At 58.2% G+C, this 16356-nt stretch overlaps 2 protein-coding genes across 2 annotated transcripts; both read left to right on the top strand.

Moving 5' to 3' along the window:
- Positions 1-4383: 4383 nt before the first annotated feature.
- Positions 4384-4686, top strand: INS49_009581 (uncharacterized protein; the record flags this gene model as incomplete). The annotated part of the gene is made up of 2 exons (XM_043170311.1): positions 4384-4556; positions 4623-4686. 2 exons carry the CDS (start codon positions 4384-4386, stop codon positions 4684-4686), a joined length of 237 nt encoding a protein of 78 aa, XP_043024876.1.
- Positions 4687-12909: 8223 nt separating this feature from the next.
- On the top strand, positions 12910-13258 carry INS49_009580 (uncharacterized protein; the record flags this gene model as incomplete). Its single annotated transcript, XM_043170310.1, has 2 exons — positions 12910-13002; positions 13133-13258. 2 exons carry the CDS (start codon positions 12910-12912, stop codon positions 13256-13258), a joined length of 219 nt encoding a protein of 72 aa, XP_043024875.1.
- Between the last annotated feature and the right edge of the window lie 3098 nt (positions 13259-16356).

Below are 16356 nucleotides of genomic sequence, written 5' to 3'. Positions count from 1 at the left end.
GGGCACGCAGAACTGCCAGACAACGGCTCTTACAGTTTCAGCTCTAGGATCGCCCTGCCCCCCTCCTCCCGTCTTACCACCTCCCGTGTCTGGCTTGACGTTAAGAAAAGCGCCCAGGCGCACCAATCGAGAGCATCCCGCGCTGTCCCTTGCTGATCTGATCAACACCCACGGCACCAGCCCAGAGAGTGGAGCCTTGCACCCTCCCCCCCCCCGGGCAGTTAGAATGGAAAGCTGACAGAACCCCCGCGCGACGGGAAGGGCAGCGGCGCGGGCCATTTCTTACACGTACCATAGAGCGCAACCTGACAACTCACCTGTTGATCCATCAGGATGCAGTTCCCTGGGCCTGTCCCCCGTGCCTCTCGACGAAGGGCTTTCTCAATTCGGATCTTCGAAACGTCTCCCAACGTCCTGTCCCTCCGAAGAGAGTAGCAACCAACAGGCCACGGAGTTAGGGGGGTTCCCCATCTCGTCTCACCTCGGATCATTTGGGGAGAAACGTCGGCAGAGGTGAAGCGAGCGAGCACAGCTGGGGCCTCCCCCGCGTTCACCGAGGGCCCCCAGACATGGTCCAGGGTTTGTGCGCTCACCGGTCACCCGACGCCCACCTGGCGTTATCATTATCATTATCATTATCACGTTCATGTCGCTCGGCTGAATCCTTCTCGAAGCAGGTTCGAAGGATGCCGAAGGCTGGCCATGTTTCTTGTCAAGCATCCATCTCGCGCTCGCCCGTGGGGTTGCAAATTACGCAAATGCAGCCATCACGGCATTGAATTCTTCCTCGAGATTCACTACCAAGATAGATTCCAGGCATTACGTGGTAGCGCGGGAGACCTCTTAACCCCCCTCCCCACCACCCCTTTCACACAACCTTCCAATTTGGAATGCCATGTCCTCCTCCCTGGGAGCGGTGGCGCCTCGAGATCTAAACGTGGCCCGGCCTCTTGAGATCAGCACCCACTCGGGGATGCGAAACGTGGGCGAGAGGGTGTGCGTTTGGGGGACACTTTTATGATCCGTCATTCTCTGTCAGCCCCGGGGCTGACGATGGCGACATGATCTCTCTGATTTTTGTGTGTCCCCGTGAGCGTTTGCCCTGGGCCTCCCTTTGCTTCTGTCTGGTCTCCTTCGCCAATGGGCTCCTTGCCCGGAATTCTAGATGATCCATCGGCTCATGCGCCGCCATGGTTTGCACGTCGCAGCGCAGCTGCCTGACAAGCATCGCCAGCAAAAGAAATGCAGCATGCTTGCTATTTTCCTTTCTCTGCGCCGGCGCCTGTCCCCCGGTTTGCCAGCTTTTTGGTATCTGAGATGCGGCGCCACAAATCTGGCAGCCTGTGACGTCGGCGGCCGAAGTCTGCAGCGGGACACGCCGTCGGGTCCTACTGCACACTCTCCTGGCGAGTTGATACAAGCTGCACACCGCTCGCGTGGATGGATGGACGAAGGGTTGCATGACACCATAGTCGCCAATACCATGCAGTATAATACCATCTTCTCATTTCAGACGAGATCCGTCACGTTGGTGGCGATGCTGGCTAACAGCGCCGTTACCTTGACGTTGGTTCCCCGATTTCATAAATTAGACCAGACCGTATCCAAAACCGGCGGTTCTTGCTCAGTTCGTCCGGTGCGACCGGGCTGCTGGGGGGTGGGAGGCTAGGGATGGGGTTTGCTGCCGGAAACAGCAAGGCGACCACTTCCTGGGAAACCTTAAATGAGAGCGTGCATCACATGGCGAGCATGGATCTCAAAACGGGCAACAAAGTCGAAGGGCAAGGCCAGGCCCCGTCGTTCTCAATGCCGATGGGGGAAGCAGGTTCGGGTTTGTGCGACGGGGTCCTTGGACTGCAATTTCGCTCGCAAGTCTCGTTTGCGTGTCAAAACGGGGCCGGAGGAGGAGGGGGGGCCACCTCGACATTATTTTCGAACGGTTGATGGCTCACATGCTCGCCCACCCGGACATGAGCGCAGGGCCCCGAACAGCAGCCCGAAGCCGTCAACGATCAGTACGAAAATAAATAGCAAGCACGCAAAACCACGGGTCATGAGGCTGGTTTACGGTGGGTGCAAATCTACCAAGACTTTACAAGACGAGGTATCCTAAGTTCCACCGGGATCCTACTCCGAAACGTGGGCTGCGTTGCTCGCTCGTTGCTGGGAGGACTACCGGGTGAAGGCCCCCCCCCCCAGAGAACGTTGCATCGCCAACCTTTCTGTTTTGCCCATTTGCTTGCTTGCCCGGAGTTTCGCAGGCATCAGCAACACCCTCCCTCCATGCCCTTCATGTCACACCATGTGCTGTGTTACTACCGCGGTGAGGGGGCACCCAGGCCAGCGGTGACCGCCGTGCATGCGGTGGCCCTGCGGTGGCCGGAAAAGAACCACGGCAGTAATATCCCACGATTCGGAATCAGGACCCGCACCGGTGAGAGAGAATAGGATCCAATTCCCAACTCACCGGCCGGACGTGCAGGATGCGCAATGCTGTGCCCAGGTCGGTCGGTTCTCGACTTTTTCCCCACACCCGGATTCCCGGGTCACCAGACTGGGTATTTTTGTTGTTATTATTATTGCAGTACATACCCCGTGTAATAGGGACATTGGAGAGGGTCGGAGAGGGTCGCGGAAGGGGAGTCATCTCTGGGGCCGAGAATGTGGGTAAACAGGTGATTCTTCCCTTTTAGATTTCGGCAGGGGACGAGGGAAAGCAGGCTTAGATTTGGCCGAGTCGGCTCTCCCAAGGCAAGGTGTGCTTGGGCCCTGCTGTGGCCGGATACCATCAGCTTGGGTCAGGGACCAAGTCAGGCAGGACCAGGCTGACTACATGCTGGCTCTCGCAGCGCAGGGCATGGCGCATGCTCAGTCCGGGTCGGCCTGAAAATCCCAAGGACAAAAATCCGGTGGTACCGGTCTGTGAGGAGCCGGTGTTCGGATAAGCCAGGCCTGCACCAGGGGGAGAGAGAGACAGGACCCCCTCCGACCTCTCACAGCCCACCCGTTTCCCTTATCCTGCTCCTGCTTGTTCAAGAAGTTCGTCCGGGGCCCAGATTGTCGGGAATGGGCAAGGGCAGGGCATGCCATTTGGGAGGAACCCCACACCCGCCCACGCCCATTTTGCCGAGCTCGGCCTGGCGCCTCGGCCGGAAGGGAAGGAGCCCTCTCGCCTAAAAGCTTCGAGCAATTGGGCGTGGGCGCGGGTTGCGATACGGCCGATACTGTGGTTGAGCGTTGGTTGCCTGTCTATCACCTGGACTTTTATCTCGTGTTTTTTTTTTTTTTCTTGTAAGTTGTTTTGTATTTCTCCGCTCCCTTTGACCCAACCCTCGCAGATTTTACCGCCCGCATGAAATTAACGAGAAGTCGGTGTGCGCATGGTGTGCTCCGACGAAAAAGAAAAGAAGCGACCGTAACACCTGCGGTCCCACGGCAGCTGCACGCAAACATAGCAGCAACGGAAGGGGTCAGGTGGTTCTCCCAGGAATTTGGGGGGGAAGCACGAGGGGTGGGAGCACGAGCCCGGAATGTGCATCAATTCCAATGTGCATCGAAAGGTGCATCAAAATGGCCCCTGGGAGGCGGGTGCGATTGGCCAATGGCACCCCAATCTATACCACGAGGTTGAAATGGTTGCAGGTCGCCAATCTGGGGCAGACGTCTGGAGTCCGCCAACCCCACATGAGACCACCCTTGTCGCCTGGGACGAGCCGTGGCCACACCTCACCCTCAGGACAGGGCCTCTATTTTTTCCTCTTTCACACCGTCGGCAAGTAGCGACTGAGGTGAGTGAGTGGTCACGCCCTCGAGAGATGGAATGGTGGCTCGCCCAAGACTCGAGTGTGTATCAGATCGCTGACTGCATGCTGCGATGTGGTGTGCTGTGCCGTCCTGTGCTGGACGGAGGGAGGGACGCCATATTCCATATTTTGCAGTCGTGTATCGGACGCCCAGAGATCACAGCGGTTGATCTGTTGAGGAATAGATCGTCACTGACATTACATTACACCTGATGAGCCTTACCACGGGGGAAATAATACCTAGCCGTAATAGGTGCTTCCTCGACCGTGGAGGATCAACCACCGGTTCCCGACCAAGCACCTTCAGCTCCTCATCGAGCAAGCACATAGACCCCCGTCCCAATTTAACCCTCGTGCTCCCATTCCACCGCGTCGCCAACCCCGTCAAACACGCGCGAGACGTCATGTATGTCCGGCGTCCGCATAACAGGCTTGGCCGCCTCGCCTGGGGCCCGTGGCGTCCCCCCAGATGCGCTCCCTGCCCTGCGTCACGCAGACGTGCAGGTGAAATGCAGGGCGTGCAGGCACACTGTCACTCTGGCACTTGACTGTAGGAGGGGGAGCAGCGCCCACGGCACAGATGCACGCGCACCCTTGTCCCGCGGCGAGCAGCGTCCAGGCCCCGGGGCGCGTTGTGGTGTGGGGGACCCATGAGTGGTTCGCCGGGGAGGCTGGGGACGGCGTCCCCAAGCTCCCGCTGCTGACATGGCTGACACCCATCAACGCATCAACGCTCTTTTCTCGCTTTGCTTTGTTCGTTGTTATGTGTGTGGGTTGACTCTCCCCCTTTCCCTCAACCGCTGGCGATGTGATGGGCAGGGTGGCGGCGGCGTGCACGACATTGCCCTCAACAAACGGTGCCGCCCCCGAGGTAGCAAAGTAGGCACGCGGACGAGGTGGTGAGCTGTGCCCGTGGGTACAGGCCTCCGGTATTGATACATGCTTTCATCACGTATGCACCGTCTTCAACTGCGAGAGCTGGTTCAAAACGGAGGTTGAAAAGGGAAAGCCTTTGACGTACGAGGCTGCGACGTCAATAGCTGGGCGAGACTGGCGAGATGGCAACAGCTGGGAGAGATGGGATGAGATCGGTCACCAACGAACAGGTTTGGCGGCACATTTCCGCCGTGCCGCCGCCCGTCTTCGTCATCTTTTCTCACTACCATCTTATTTGAGTGCTGACAGCGTTGTGTGCGGGAGCGGGAGCGAGGGGCGCCTGGCGCGAAATCGCCTGAGCGGATGAGACATCCGTAAAATTGCCCTGCTTTGCCTTTGTCAGTCAGGCCCAAGCGGCGGGAGTTGCCTGATGGTTCATGCAGGTAACAGGCACGTCTGCGACGCACGGAATACTGGGGTCGAAATGCCAAAGTGCAGGCCTGGTATCACATCTCAAAGAGCGACAGAGACCGGACTCACAGTTTCAATATCCTTTTTGCTCTTGAGAATCTACCTGAGCCTCCAATCGGGGCTGTGGCCAATGCCTGCTGCGATCGGGCCTTGCTTGTTTGACATGGGCGCCATAGATCAGATGTCGGATTTCGCCCTAGGTACCGCCCACCAGGTCGCAATACAGCTTCACTGAACACGTCAAGTACCGCTGCAAGGAAGAAATAAAATTGGAAAGAAGAAGAAAAATTGACGGCCGTCACCATGCAACCGTCAAATGGTCTGTCTGATCGAGATTGACGAGCCCCGTCCCGCCTTCGTGTCAATGCAAAAGCATAGCGGACCACGTCACAGCCGTCAGAGCAGTCAAATCACGTTGACATATGCTCGACACAGGGCTGCAGGGCTGTCATGGCTGTCAGGGCTGGGCAGGTGTAGCCAGACCAGACGACAGCGATACGAAAGGAAGAGGATTATGATGAAACTGTCGGCTGTTGTGGTCGGCGACACTAATTTACCGGCAGGATGGGCATCGTCCTAAGTCGCCATCACGATTTCATCTGTCACTTGTTGGTGGCACGACGGCGAGCAGGCAGCCAGCAGGGCCTTCTCCTCCGCGCTGTCGCAGACACCCAAGATGATTTTTTCATCCGGGCCCCTTGCCTCTCAGTGCGCTCCTTCTAATTTTGGCGAGAGAGATGAGATCCAAGATCCTGCACCTCACTACCGGTGCGCCGCACCACTTTTGTAAACCCGGCTGCAAATGAGACATGACAAACGTTGTGCGCTCGAGGAAACCACCTCGCAAGCCCGCTAATGTCCGCAGGGAGACGAAGGTATCGCAGCCACCCAAGGTATGTAGTCTACATCACAGATGGTCCGCGCACAATGTCGCTCGCTGGCACGGACGACGACTGCCCGTTTTGCGAAAGCATCGGGCATGACAGTTGCCTTGTTCAGCTACAACCGTGTCTCTCGGTCCGGGCGCCCGAGTCTCGGCCGGCTCATGATCTAGGGAGGAGACATTCCGCTCCAGCAAAGCCATCAAGTCGTTCGGTCACCTGGGAATAAGCTAAGTGCGCAAATCCGGGGAGGATAAAAAACGGTAGCCTCGCCTGCGCCCAATCAGCCTAGGTCGATCACGAAGCCGTTGGTGCATACACGAACACAAATATTCAAGGTCTCCCTTTCTCTCCATCTTCCTCGTACCCAAGATAGCCCCGATCCCGTCCGATGTCAGATTATCTCCGGGCCTAGAACTCGAGCCCGGCGCATTCACCAGGGAGGGACCAAGCAGCTTGGTGTCGGATGGAATTCTTCCGTCGGCTATCAGGTGCAACGGTCCCCCTTCGCCAGCAGATGCCCCACTGTTTCCCGCCGACAGGATCTGGGAGTAGCTCTGGGCATCTAGCGGAATTTCCAAACTCGGTCGGCCAAAAAGGCTGGATTCACGAGACCATCCTACAATAGTACATACGAGAATCCCATTCTTTGGTACGCTTGCATTGTTGGGCTGGCATCTAGGGATTTCTTCTCGCTTTGCAGGCGCTCTGGCGGTGGGACATGTGAACCCTGATCGTCAATGCAACGGCAGCTGCAAATAGACCCCTCGGCGATTTCAACCGTTAGCCCGGGCCCGGCTCTCTGGGCACCAAGCGGCCATTGTCTGTCAGGTGATAGGTGAGGCTCAAAAATCCAGGCCCACGGTATCAAGCTGTAGATCCAGTGATCCACCAACGATGTATGCATCGGCGTGAGAGAACCCCATGAGCTTGGGCAGGAGCTCCTCAACTCTCGGAGTCTTGCCGATGCATTCTCTTGCAGCACCTGCATTTCTCGATCTATCACTTGGGCTCGCAAGCTTCGGCTCAAGATAGCTAAGCGACGGGCGCGCGTGGCGCGTGGCGCGTGGTGGAACAAAGTCTCCATTCTGTGCAGGCAGTCATCTCTCATTTTCTCGCGTTTCAGGGCCAATAGAGGCCTAACGCGCTGCCACGGATATGCAGCTGCTGTGGACTCGACCGCCGTCGCTTACAAGTACAGACAGATCTGGACTTCGTGACCCCCAAGCCCAGACCCTTCAGGGTCCCACATATTATCGTGGGCCCTCTCGCAAGTACCATCTCGCTGGCCGTTTGGACTAGGCAGGAGCGGGAAGGTACACACGGCAGAAAACGGTCTGTTCTTGAGCCTCAATTATGGGGCTGCCGACCAATGCTAATTACGCAACATCAAGTCCACGGAGCACTGCAAGGCCAGTGACTGACTGGAAGGCATGAATTACCTCCCTGCGCCTTGGGCCCTCTTTCATTCCGGAAACGGGGCCGGACTGGGGGAGTGACATCAACAAACTGGACCTTGAACGGCCCTCTCAACGAACCAAGGACCGGCGAGATGGCGAATTGTGGTTGGGAAGGTACGGGGTACGGGATACAAGCGGTCTTGTCACTCGACCTTTTCATCGGGCCGTCAGTTGGTGCAAGGTCACTTGGATCTGGATCTCTGCAGATTCGTTCTTACCCCTCGAAAAGCGGGCATCGTAATTTTTTCTTCTCCCTGCCTCGCCCACCCTCGCCCGTTCGTCCCAGCTTGTCCAAGCTTTGTGAAGCAGCCCCTGGGCGGAGTATCTCAGAAAAACCCCTCCCCCCACCCAGAGAGAAGCGCCGAGGTAGTAGCGCAAACTTTCATGCGAAAGATCCCAGGCCGCAAAGAAATGAGGGGACCGGTTTGTCGCAGCGGCCTGCAGGATCACTGCAAACCACTGGCCCGGAATAGCCAGAAATGCCTTTTTAAAGGCTTGCGTCCTTCCGAATTGGTGCTCCGCATGATCGGCCCACGAGGGCGCCTGCAGCTGTCAACGTCCAGCCCTGGGAGGACCCTGAATTTTGTTCGAGCTCTAGGCTGAATTGGCCAAGCACACAACCGGGGCTGACACCTGCTAGAACGGTGCAAGCTGCACGCGCACCGGCGTAAAGCCCGGGCCGCCTGCACCACAACCCTGCAGGACGGCGGAGGGTATTCCGTCGGTCAGTCAGTCAGTCAGTCAGGCTCTGGCGTGCTGCCTTTCACGTGCGACGTGGCGGCTATTCTGCGAGGCGGGGCGAGCCAGGCGACAAAGACAGCCGAGCCAGGCAGCTGTTCGCCTGTGGAAGGCAGCGCCACTAGACGAGCTCACGAGATCTGTGGGGCTCTCTGATGGGCCGCGACGGTTCTTTGCCCTGACCTCCAGCTGGCGCCTCCTCCAGCGTGTGGGAGATGCACGCATGCATGCAGGCTGGCAGGTGGTAGGCCGAGGCCAGTGCGACACGGGGATGAGGATACATGAACAAGGCTGTGTTTCTGTTCTGTCCAGCTGACCATCTGTTCCCCTCTCAGATGGGCGGCCTCGACCTCGAGGATTATTCTTATTATTATTACTCCGTTTCGAGGGCTCGATCCGCAGGCCCAAACCGCAGGCCCGCCTCGAGGGTTCCAGGGTCTCAAAGTGCTGTGGACTTTGACATTATGGTCGTGTTGTCGCCACCATGAGCAGTCCGGCATTGGGGCCAGCTAGAGAAGCGCCGCCCCGCATTTCTGGAGTCATCAACAAATGTTCACGAGACAACAATCAGCGATCAGGGCCCCTCGCCCGCCAACACGGCGGAGGCTGAACCTTTACCCCACAATTACTCCCCCTTCCAGTGCCGCGTCTATCTCCCCGGTGGGGCGGGGGCTGTCAAGTGATGATCGGTTGACCACGAAGGTGATCAGGAAACGCCCCCAAGCCTGAAACTCAGGGCGCGAACTCTATCTCATGCTAGAGGCTGCTATTAGATGCCGAGATCATGTTGCCAGATGCCGCGGCCGCGATTAGTCCCTCAAAGGACGGGTTGAACACGCGCTGGACCATGGGATTAAAGGGATGCGCCGTCTTGGGAGGTGAGGGGAGGCCTAGATCGCGGGGTTCTGGGATAGATCCTCGCGACATTTCCCGACGTCCAGGTCCTGTTGTTTTACGTCTAAGTTACCGACAACCCCAAACTTTCCTCAAGCTGCCGTCTCGGTCCTCGGCACAAAGCTGGGCAGAAGGCTGCACCCTTCTTTGGATCATCCATTTATACGCGCGCGTGTCTGCGTGTCTGCGCATGTGTCGTGTGCCGAGGACGTGCACGAGCCGAGTTGCCGGGCTTCGGCCGCCCGCAAGAAGGGCAAAATGGGAGGTTCAGATGACCGGAAAAGGGGCTGAACCTGATCTCCGCCGTCGAAGAGACTCAATCGCGATCAGTGGCCTCGTCAACAGCCGGCAAGCTTTCCCAACGCCTGGGCGCCTTCCCACGTAGTTACTGGAGGTAGCTCGCTCAGGCAGCCAGCTAAGCAAGACAGCTACTAGCCTAGGCATTCCGCTGAATCCTCGGAGTGGTTTCGGCAGGGCACACGGGGAGACAGGAGACAGCACAGGCGCTCGGGAAATTGCCGAGCTCGCAAGAGGTAGGCTACAGTTAGGCACGAGCCTTGGGTTGACGATGCCGACGAACCTTCGTGATGACCGCGTCCGCTTGCGAACCAGGCACCTCGTGATCAATGGGACGGGCTGGGTCTTCAGCAGGCCCGAAACGGTGGTGAGATGGCAGCTGACGATGGGGCCTCGAGCGGTCTCCGTTACGAGATGCAGCTGTTTGTCCAGAATTCGAATTTACCTCTAAAATTATCATGATTATTCTCCTGCATCCATCTCCTGCACATGCTTTGGGGGCCGGGGGGAATAATGCAACTGAAAGCAGGTGAAACCGGGGGGCGCGCCCCATCCCTCGGTACCTATGCCGCACGCGAGCAGGAACCCTCGGTTTGGCACATGCAGCCCAGCTTCCTCTGTGGTTCCCAAAACAGCTTCACTTGTGAGACCCCCACCCCGGCCGCGGTGCCGCGTCAAAACAAATCCCCCATCACGACCCCCGGGTTGACCACCCTCAACTCGGGGTTGTTTCTGTGGTGTATTGCATCTGCCATTGTCTTACCTGTCTGGCCTGCCGTCGCATTTTGGGAAAGTTGCAAATGGGTGTGAGGAACTGGTTACTTGTCCTTGATACATCTGAGCACGCAGGCAGGGAGAGGGAGGATACAAGCGAGCAATCGGAGGCTGAGCAACACACCACGATGTAAGCCGATTTTCAGCTCATTTACATTGAGGTAGGCTTGATGTTGTCACGATCGACCCGGCCCTACGTCTCGTAGCACATCGTCATCTCTGAGCTGCGGTCTCGTTGGACAATACCCAGGCACGCATCACTGCCGACCGAATAGCCGCGGGCGCAATTCTGATCATGGGATCCGGGATGGGGAGGCAAAAGGGAAACAACAACAAGGATGTCTATTCTCAGCCCTGTGGCTAACGTTGTGTTGCAATGTGTCTGGCTCCTGTTTGCCTTCCCTCCCCTCCCCCCAAAAAACCCAAAACCAGGGGCACACTCCATCCAGCCCAGCACTCGGCACCCAGCGAACAGGATAACGCCATTCCCAGATGAGTCCGCCCCCAAAATAGGCCGCTCGTCATCCTGATCCCACCTACGCACACCACCCCCGCGATCCTTCCACTCGGGGACGGCTCGCTGTGCCACCCCCCGTGGCACGGGCGGTGGGATTTTTGTACGGCAGTTATTTGGGGGTGGGGTGGGATGGCGCTTATCTTACCTGCCTACCTACCAACCTGCAGTCCTGCTGCACAGCAAGCAGCAAGCAGCAAGCAGCAAGGAGCAGCAGCAGCAGCAGCACCACCACCACCGGCACAGCAGGAAATCCTGTTGCTGTCTGCCCCAGCCCGGCCGCCCGGCCGCCCGGCCGCCCGTTTCTATGTCTCCTGACAGGCCGCCGATGATGTCGTAGCTGTATACTGCGCATGCAACGGTAAGCCCGGAGATGCACTGCTGCAGCCCAGCAGCCTGGGAACGAATGCCCGTTCGTTGGCCGGCACCCCCGCGTGCCCGGTCTGACTCTTACATACATACATAACATCCACCCACCTGGCTCGTGGTTGGAATTAGGTTTTTTGGCGGGCGTCAAATAGGCGCGTCCAAGGGGGGGAAGCAAGGTTCCGCGCTGGGAGGAGTCATCTCCCGCGACCCGCGACCCAGAGTCTGTGGTCAACTGGCACTGTTGCAGCAGTTGCCTTGCCTTGCCTCTCACACGCGGTCATACGAGGCCCTGTCCGGATGGGAGTCTGGTCTGACTGGGTGAGTGAGTGACTGGCTGGCTGGCTGGGCGGTCGATGCCGACGTTGGATGATGGGCCAGCGATCACGCACGCTGCAGCGCATGCAGCAGCGAGTGGGTCACGATAATGGGAGAGACAGACACACACTGAAGCTTTACCGCCTGTTGTTGGATTCCTGGGCTATCAATCGACCCCGTCGTAGGGCGTAGTTTGGCCAGGTCCCCGCCTTTTCGTGAGGGTGTCGAGGACCAAGACAATCTTGTTGCCAACTCATCTTATCTGCCTGCGTTGGCCTGGGACGTGTTCGATGGGCTGATCTCACCCCAGTTCAGGAGGCAGATGATGGGTAGTGCTCACTGTCATGTTCATTCTTCAGCCCCAGCTGGTTCAAAGGTCCGAGCCGAGCCTAAGGTCTTAGACTCGAGGTTGGGTAAGCATGCTTTTTTGCCTTGAGACTCAGTCAGCGTGGGTCAGTCGGCCAGGTATCAGACTGCACGATGGGGCAGGAGACCACGACCTCAGGAGACCCGAGACACGACAGACAGACAGACACACAAACTGGGTGGTTGCTGGTTCTGGCCGCTTATCGCACAGAGAGAGAGAGAGGTCACGAGTCCAACCCGCTGAGAGGCCCCTCGAGTCCCGGCCCCGAGAGATCCAGATGCCCTCGGATTGGCCTGCCATGGCCGGCTGAGGAGGGTCATCTGTCGCCTCCTCTGCTGAGCTGGCAAGCTGTGTCTCTTCCCACAGGGCTGGGCCTAACCCCGCGGGCGGGCGCGCATGCTGCCTGGGGACCCGGTACGGTATGTGTGCCTTACAGGATGGGGGGGAGGTCGTGCCGCCCTGCGGGGGTTGACCTGATGATACCTCAGCGCCGGGAACAGCGCAGCTATCGGCAAAAGGACCAGATGACTAAAAGTTCCTGCCCACCCATCAAATCATCTGTCTTGTCCTGTCCTGCGCTGTACTGGCTGGGCTGCGCAAGGCACCTGGGTCAGATTACTGGGCGGTGGCACGTCCAAGACGGAATTAAGGGTCTCATCGAAATCTGACCCACTGCTCTCTGCATCGGCCGCCTACTCACTGCGACGCTCGTCTTACTGTTGCGCGTCACCCCCACGGGGGATGAAGGACAGTAGGAACCATGATCCTACTCTGCGCTGACGGTCAGAAAAACCTCGCCACCACCACCAGCACCAACCACGGCCGACCACCACTCCTTATGCCCCCTCTGCGCTCGTGGGGATGATAATTCCTCATCTCCGGCGCGCAGTGTGGGCCTTGCCAGATATGTGGCTTACTGGTCGACGCTTGTTCACCGGTCTGCAACGGCTGCCACATCAGATGACCTGTAGAGCTGGAGGATCATAGACGACATGCGTAGGAAAGGGCGGCAATGTCACTGATATGCCAATTCTCCATTACCAAATCGCCCTCCCCAGGAGGGTCAGAGAAGGGGGCATAATCTTTCTCCCGCGCGTAAGAGGAGCTGCCTTACACTTTTTTCTTCCCCCTGCGCGTTTGCCCCCGGAGGATGCCTGATGTCGACATGACTGCATCAATGGGAGGGGGCATTGCCCACTACGAGACGGGCGAAACGATGATCACTGTCCTCAGGCAGCAGACGGTAAGACTTTCCCTCCTTCCTGTCTTGGGAAGGGCTGTCCGATTCCTTTTTTTGAACGGCAATACGGGCGCTGGGACTATGGGGAAGAGAGACATCTTGACTCAGAAGGGAGGCTGACCCAAAAACACAGAGGATATGTCCCAGGTACCGCGTCCAAGTCACGGTACTTTGCTCTGGGTCGAGGTTCCTGGAACTTGCCGTGGGTGGAGATCGTCGAGAGGCCAGCGCCTTTGAGAACACCCACTGCGCTACCTAGCTCACTCAAGGCTCTGGAGTTGCACGAAGGTTTGGCCTGCCATTACACATGGCACCTTTGCGGGAAGGACGGAGCGGCGGTGTGAATAATGAGGCACTCAGGTGCTCCCTCCTGCTGTGACCATGAAGCTTCCCAGAGCCCCCGGGCGATATTGCCAATGGGGGGCGGGTTCGGCCGCATTCCGCCCCGCGGATAGGCGCAGCTCATGTCAACCTTATGGGCGTGCACGGATGGGGCCCCGGGACCTGGCAAGCATAAGCCACAAGGGGCGTATAATCGCCATCTCCGGCTTACATTGGAGGAGAGCCCGGCGACGACAAGCCCCGTGCTTCAGGATAGAGACCAAGATGGAGTTCATCCGTCAATCACTTGCGCCAGCACCGACGGGCGGGTCTCTCTCTCTCTCTCTCTTTCCTCGTCTACGCACCAGGCCGAACCGAACTGGAACTGACGACGATGAGATTTTCTCCGCGGTCGACCACAGCGGGACTGGGCGTCTCGCGTCGAACGGCCCAGCTTCGTGCCGTCCGTCCCGTCCTCAGCACGTATCCATCCATACGCGCGACTGCTGGGCGAAGTTAGACTCGAGCCGGGAGCAGCAGCAGCAGCAGCAGCAGCAGCAGCAGATGGGAGGAGGAACGCCAACGGCCGTTTCCAGCCATGCAGTCCGCCAGATGACCTGCACACAAGCGCTGTTCATCCGAAAGCTGACAGGCAGCTTCCTCCCCCAGTCCAGCTGCCATGCCGGTCCCAGGATGTTTGGTGTTGCGCCCTTCTAGAAGGATTTCACGACCTGTCCAGCTGATCTCGACGAGGGCCGGAGATCCCAGCTTGTGCGACCACTGTCCATTCGAACTGTTTCAGGGAAAAAAGTGGTTGATGGGAGCGGAGCTATTTTATCATTTGCTTTTTTTTTTTTTTTTTTTTTTTTTATTTTTTTGCTGCGCTCGATTTTATCGGTGCTTGCTCACTTGGTCCCGACCCTGCGCCCGTATCCTTTTTCCCCCCCTTCTTGTGCGACGACCCTATGCCCGGCATCGTCAATGATCGACCGCCCCGACCGTCTCGTCCCCCTCCACCTGCAACGTTGAACATGGCGGCGCCGTGACAAAAGGCGCCTGGGAAGAAGAAAAAACATGAATCCCACGTCGCAAGATCAGCCTCGGATGGATATCCGTTTTCCTTTTGAGCCCAGCCTCGAAAGCATGCAGGCTCTAACCTTGATTGGTATTCCCCTGCGGCAGCAAGCGGCCACCGGGCGGCGTGCGGCGTTCGGCGTTGCTGGAGTGTGTACTGCAACTGATCTGGGCAGACCACACCGCTCCTGGACCCTGCTGGTGAGGGAGGTCTGTCTCTCCCCCGCCCCTCGTCTTGTGTATCTCCGCAATCTTGCGAGTGGCGGCCGTGGGCTGGGCGGGAGGTACGCTGACACATCATCCAAAGTCCATTACTTTGTGCGACGGCGCACGACAGATGGGGAAGATTGAGGCCGGTGGGCGGCGGCAGCGGCGATGACGATGGAGATTTTGGAGGGGGGCAAATGGGAGGGGGGAGGGGGGATTGGGGGTGAGGTCAAAACGAGCGTCCTTTGGGGGAGGGAAGGAGGGGTGCATATGGAATATCGGATGCCCGATTTCCCGGATTTTGGGCCGCAGTCCCCTTAGCAAGGCAGCACAGCAGCAAGTTAGCAGCAGCAGCAGCAGCAGCCAGGCAGGCAGGGTTGCGCTGGTGGGACTCGATCAATGATGTTCGTCCGCCCGGTGCTTTGTCTATGATGCGGTGAAGCTGTGTGGGAATGACAGGCTGACAGATCAAGGGTCCTGCGCAGGACCGGACAGGTCGTGATATCCTGCAACTGCATTCAGCCGTCTTGGTCCGGGGGTTTGTACCTGTGTCCACGATGTGTGTGGTCTTGGGATGCCGCGTCCTGCTGGTCATCACCCTACTGCTGCTGCTACTGCTCCTCGTCGGCCACAGGGCTGCCTCGTATCTTGCCGTTTCGAGATGGCCTAGGGCTGCACGATATCTGTGTCCGCCGGGCTTCGTCCCCAGGCCAGAACAGGGCTTTCGCAGTGTCGTATTGTTCCCGTCGCTCTGGCTCTCCCGACTATCTGGTTATCACATGGGACAGGGAAGCGGATGCAACAGGGGGGACGCGTATGCTGTGTATAGGGATCATCGATCAGCAGCCTGTCGCTCTTGATCTTTGGTCCCGCCGTATCTTACTCAATCGGAGGGACAATACATGTCACGGCCGAAATTAGCATCCTCGTCAGCAACAGGCGCTGACGAGCTTGTCATTCGCGGGCCCGGTCATGAGGTCGTCTCCCCCATCGTGTTCGAGACTCCACACACGCCGGTCTGAGCCCAAGAAGAGGCGGGAGAGGCAACCCGTAGAGGGAAACGGCGCCGAGACAAGGACGAGGTGGTTGAGAACGCCCCTCCTCAAGGAACCAGCGGCTGCGGCTCAACTTGCCCATTCTTCCCACGGCGGGCGGCTGGCTGGCTGGCCTTGACCTGCTCTCACCGTGAAGGTGGCTTTTTTTCCACCCTGACTTTGCCTCTTCGGTCCCCGGGGTTACAGAGCGGCCGTTCGTGGCCCTGGGCCGGGGCTCGTCCACTTGACCTGCGCCATCGTGACACGAGCAGGGTTACCAAGGAAAAAGCAAACCAATGCCACGAGCCTGCAAGCGACCCTGGGGAGACACGGCATCGAGCGAAGAAACCCCCTGTGGCCCTGGCACCCCTCCCCTCTGCGAAACCACACCCGGCCACTTGTTCAATTGATTAACAATACCCAAAAGAGACACGGAATCTGTGGTATCACAACCCTATTTTTTGAGCACCAGCCTTATGTCGGGGCTATTGGAAATGGGATGACCGCATGAAGGAAGGGTGGGCCGGAAGGCCTGATGTGACTGTGAAGTGCACGGCCATCAATAATCCACCAGAGTGCAAGTCATCGTCTGGTCCGAAGGAAAAATCCGCGCCTGTGTCGGGCGTAGATTGGTAATGTGTCCTTGGTCCCCAGCAGCGCCGCGATGGCTTTCTGCCGGTACCTGTGGCGACAACTAAACAAGCAACTGCTACAAAGCAAA

The sequence above is a fragment of the Diaporthe citri genome (genome assembly GCF_014595645.1).
Source record: "Diaporthe citri strain NFHF-8-4 chromosome Unknown scaffold_4, whole genome shotgun sequence".
In the NCBI taxonomy this organism is placed as follows: Eukaryota; Fungi; Ascomycota; class Sordariomycetes; order Diaporthales; family Diaporthaceae; genus Diaporthe; species Diaporthe citri.
Note: the sequence above shows the minus strand (reverse complement) of the source record. Positions and strands in the feature narration are given on the sequence as shown.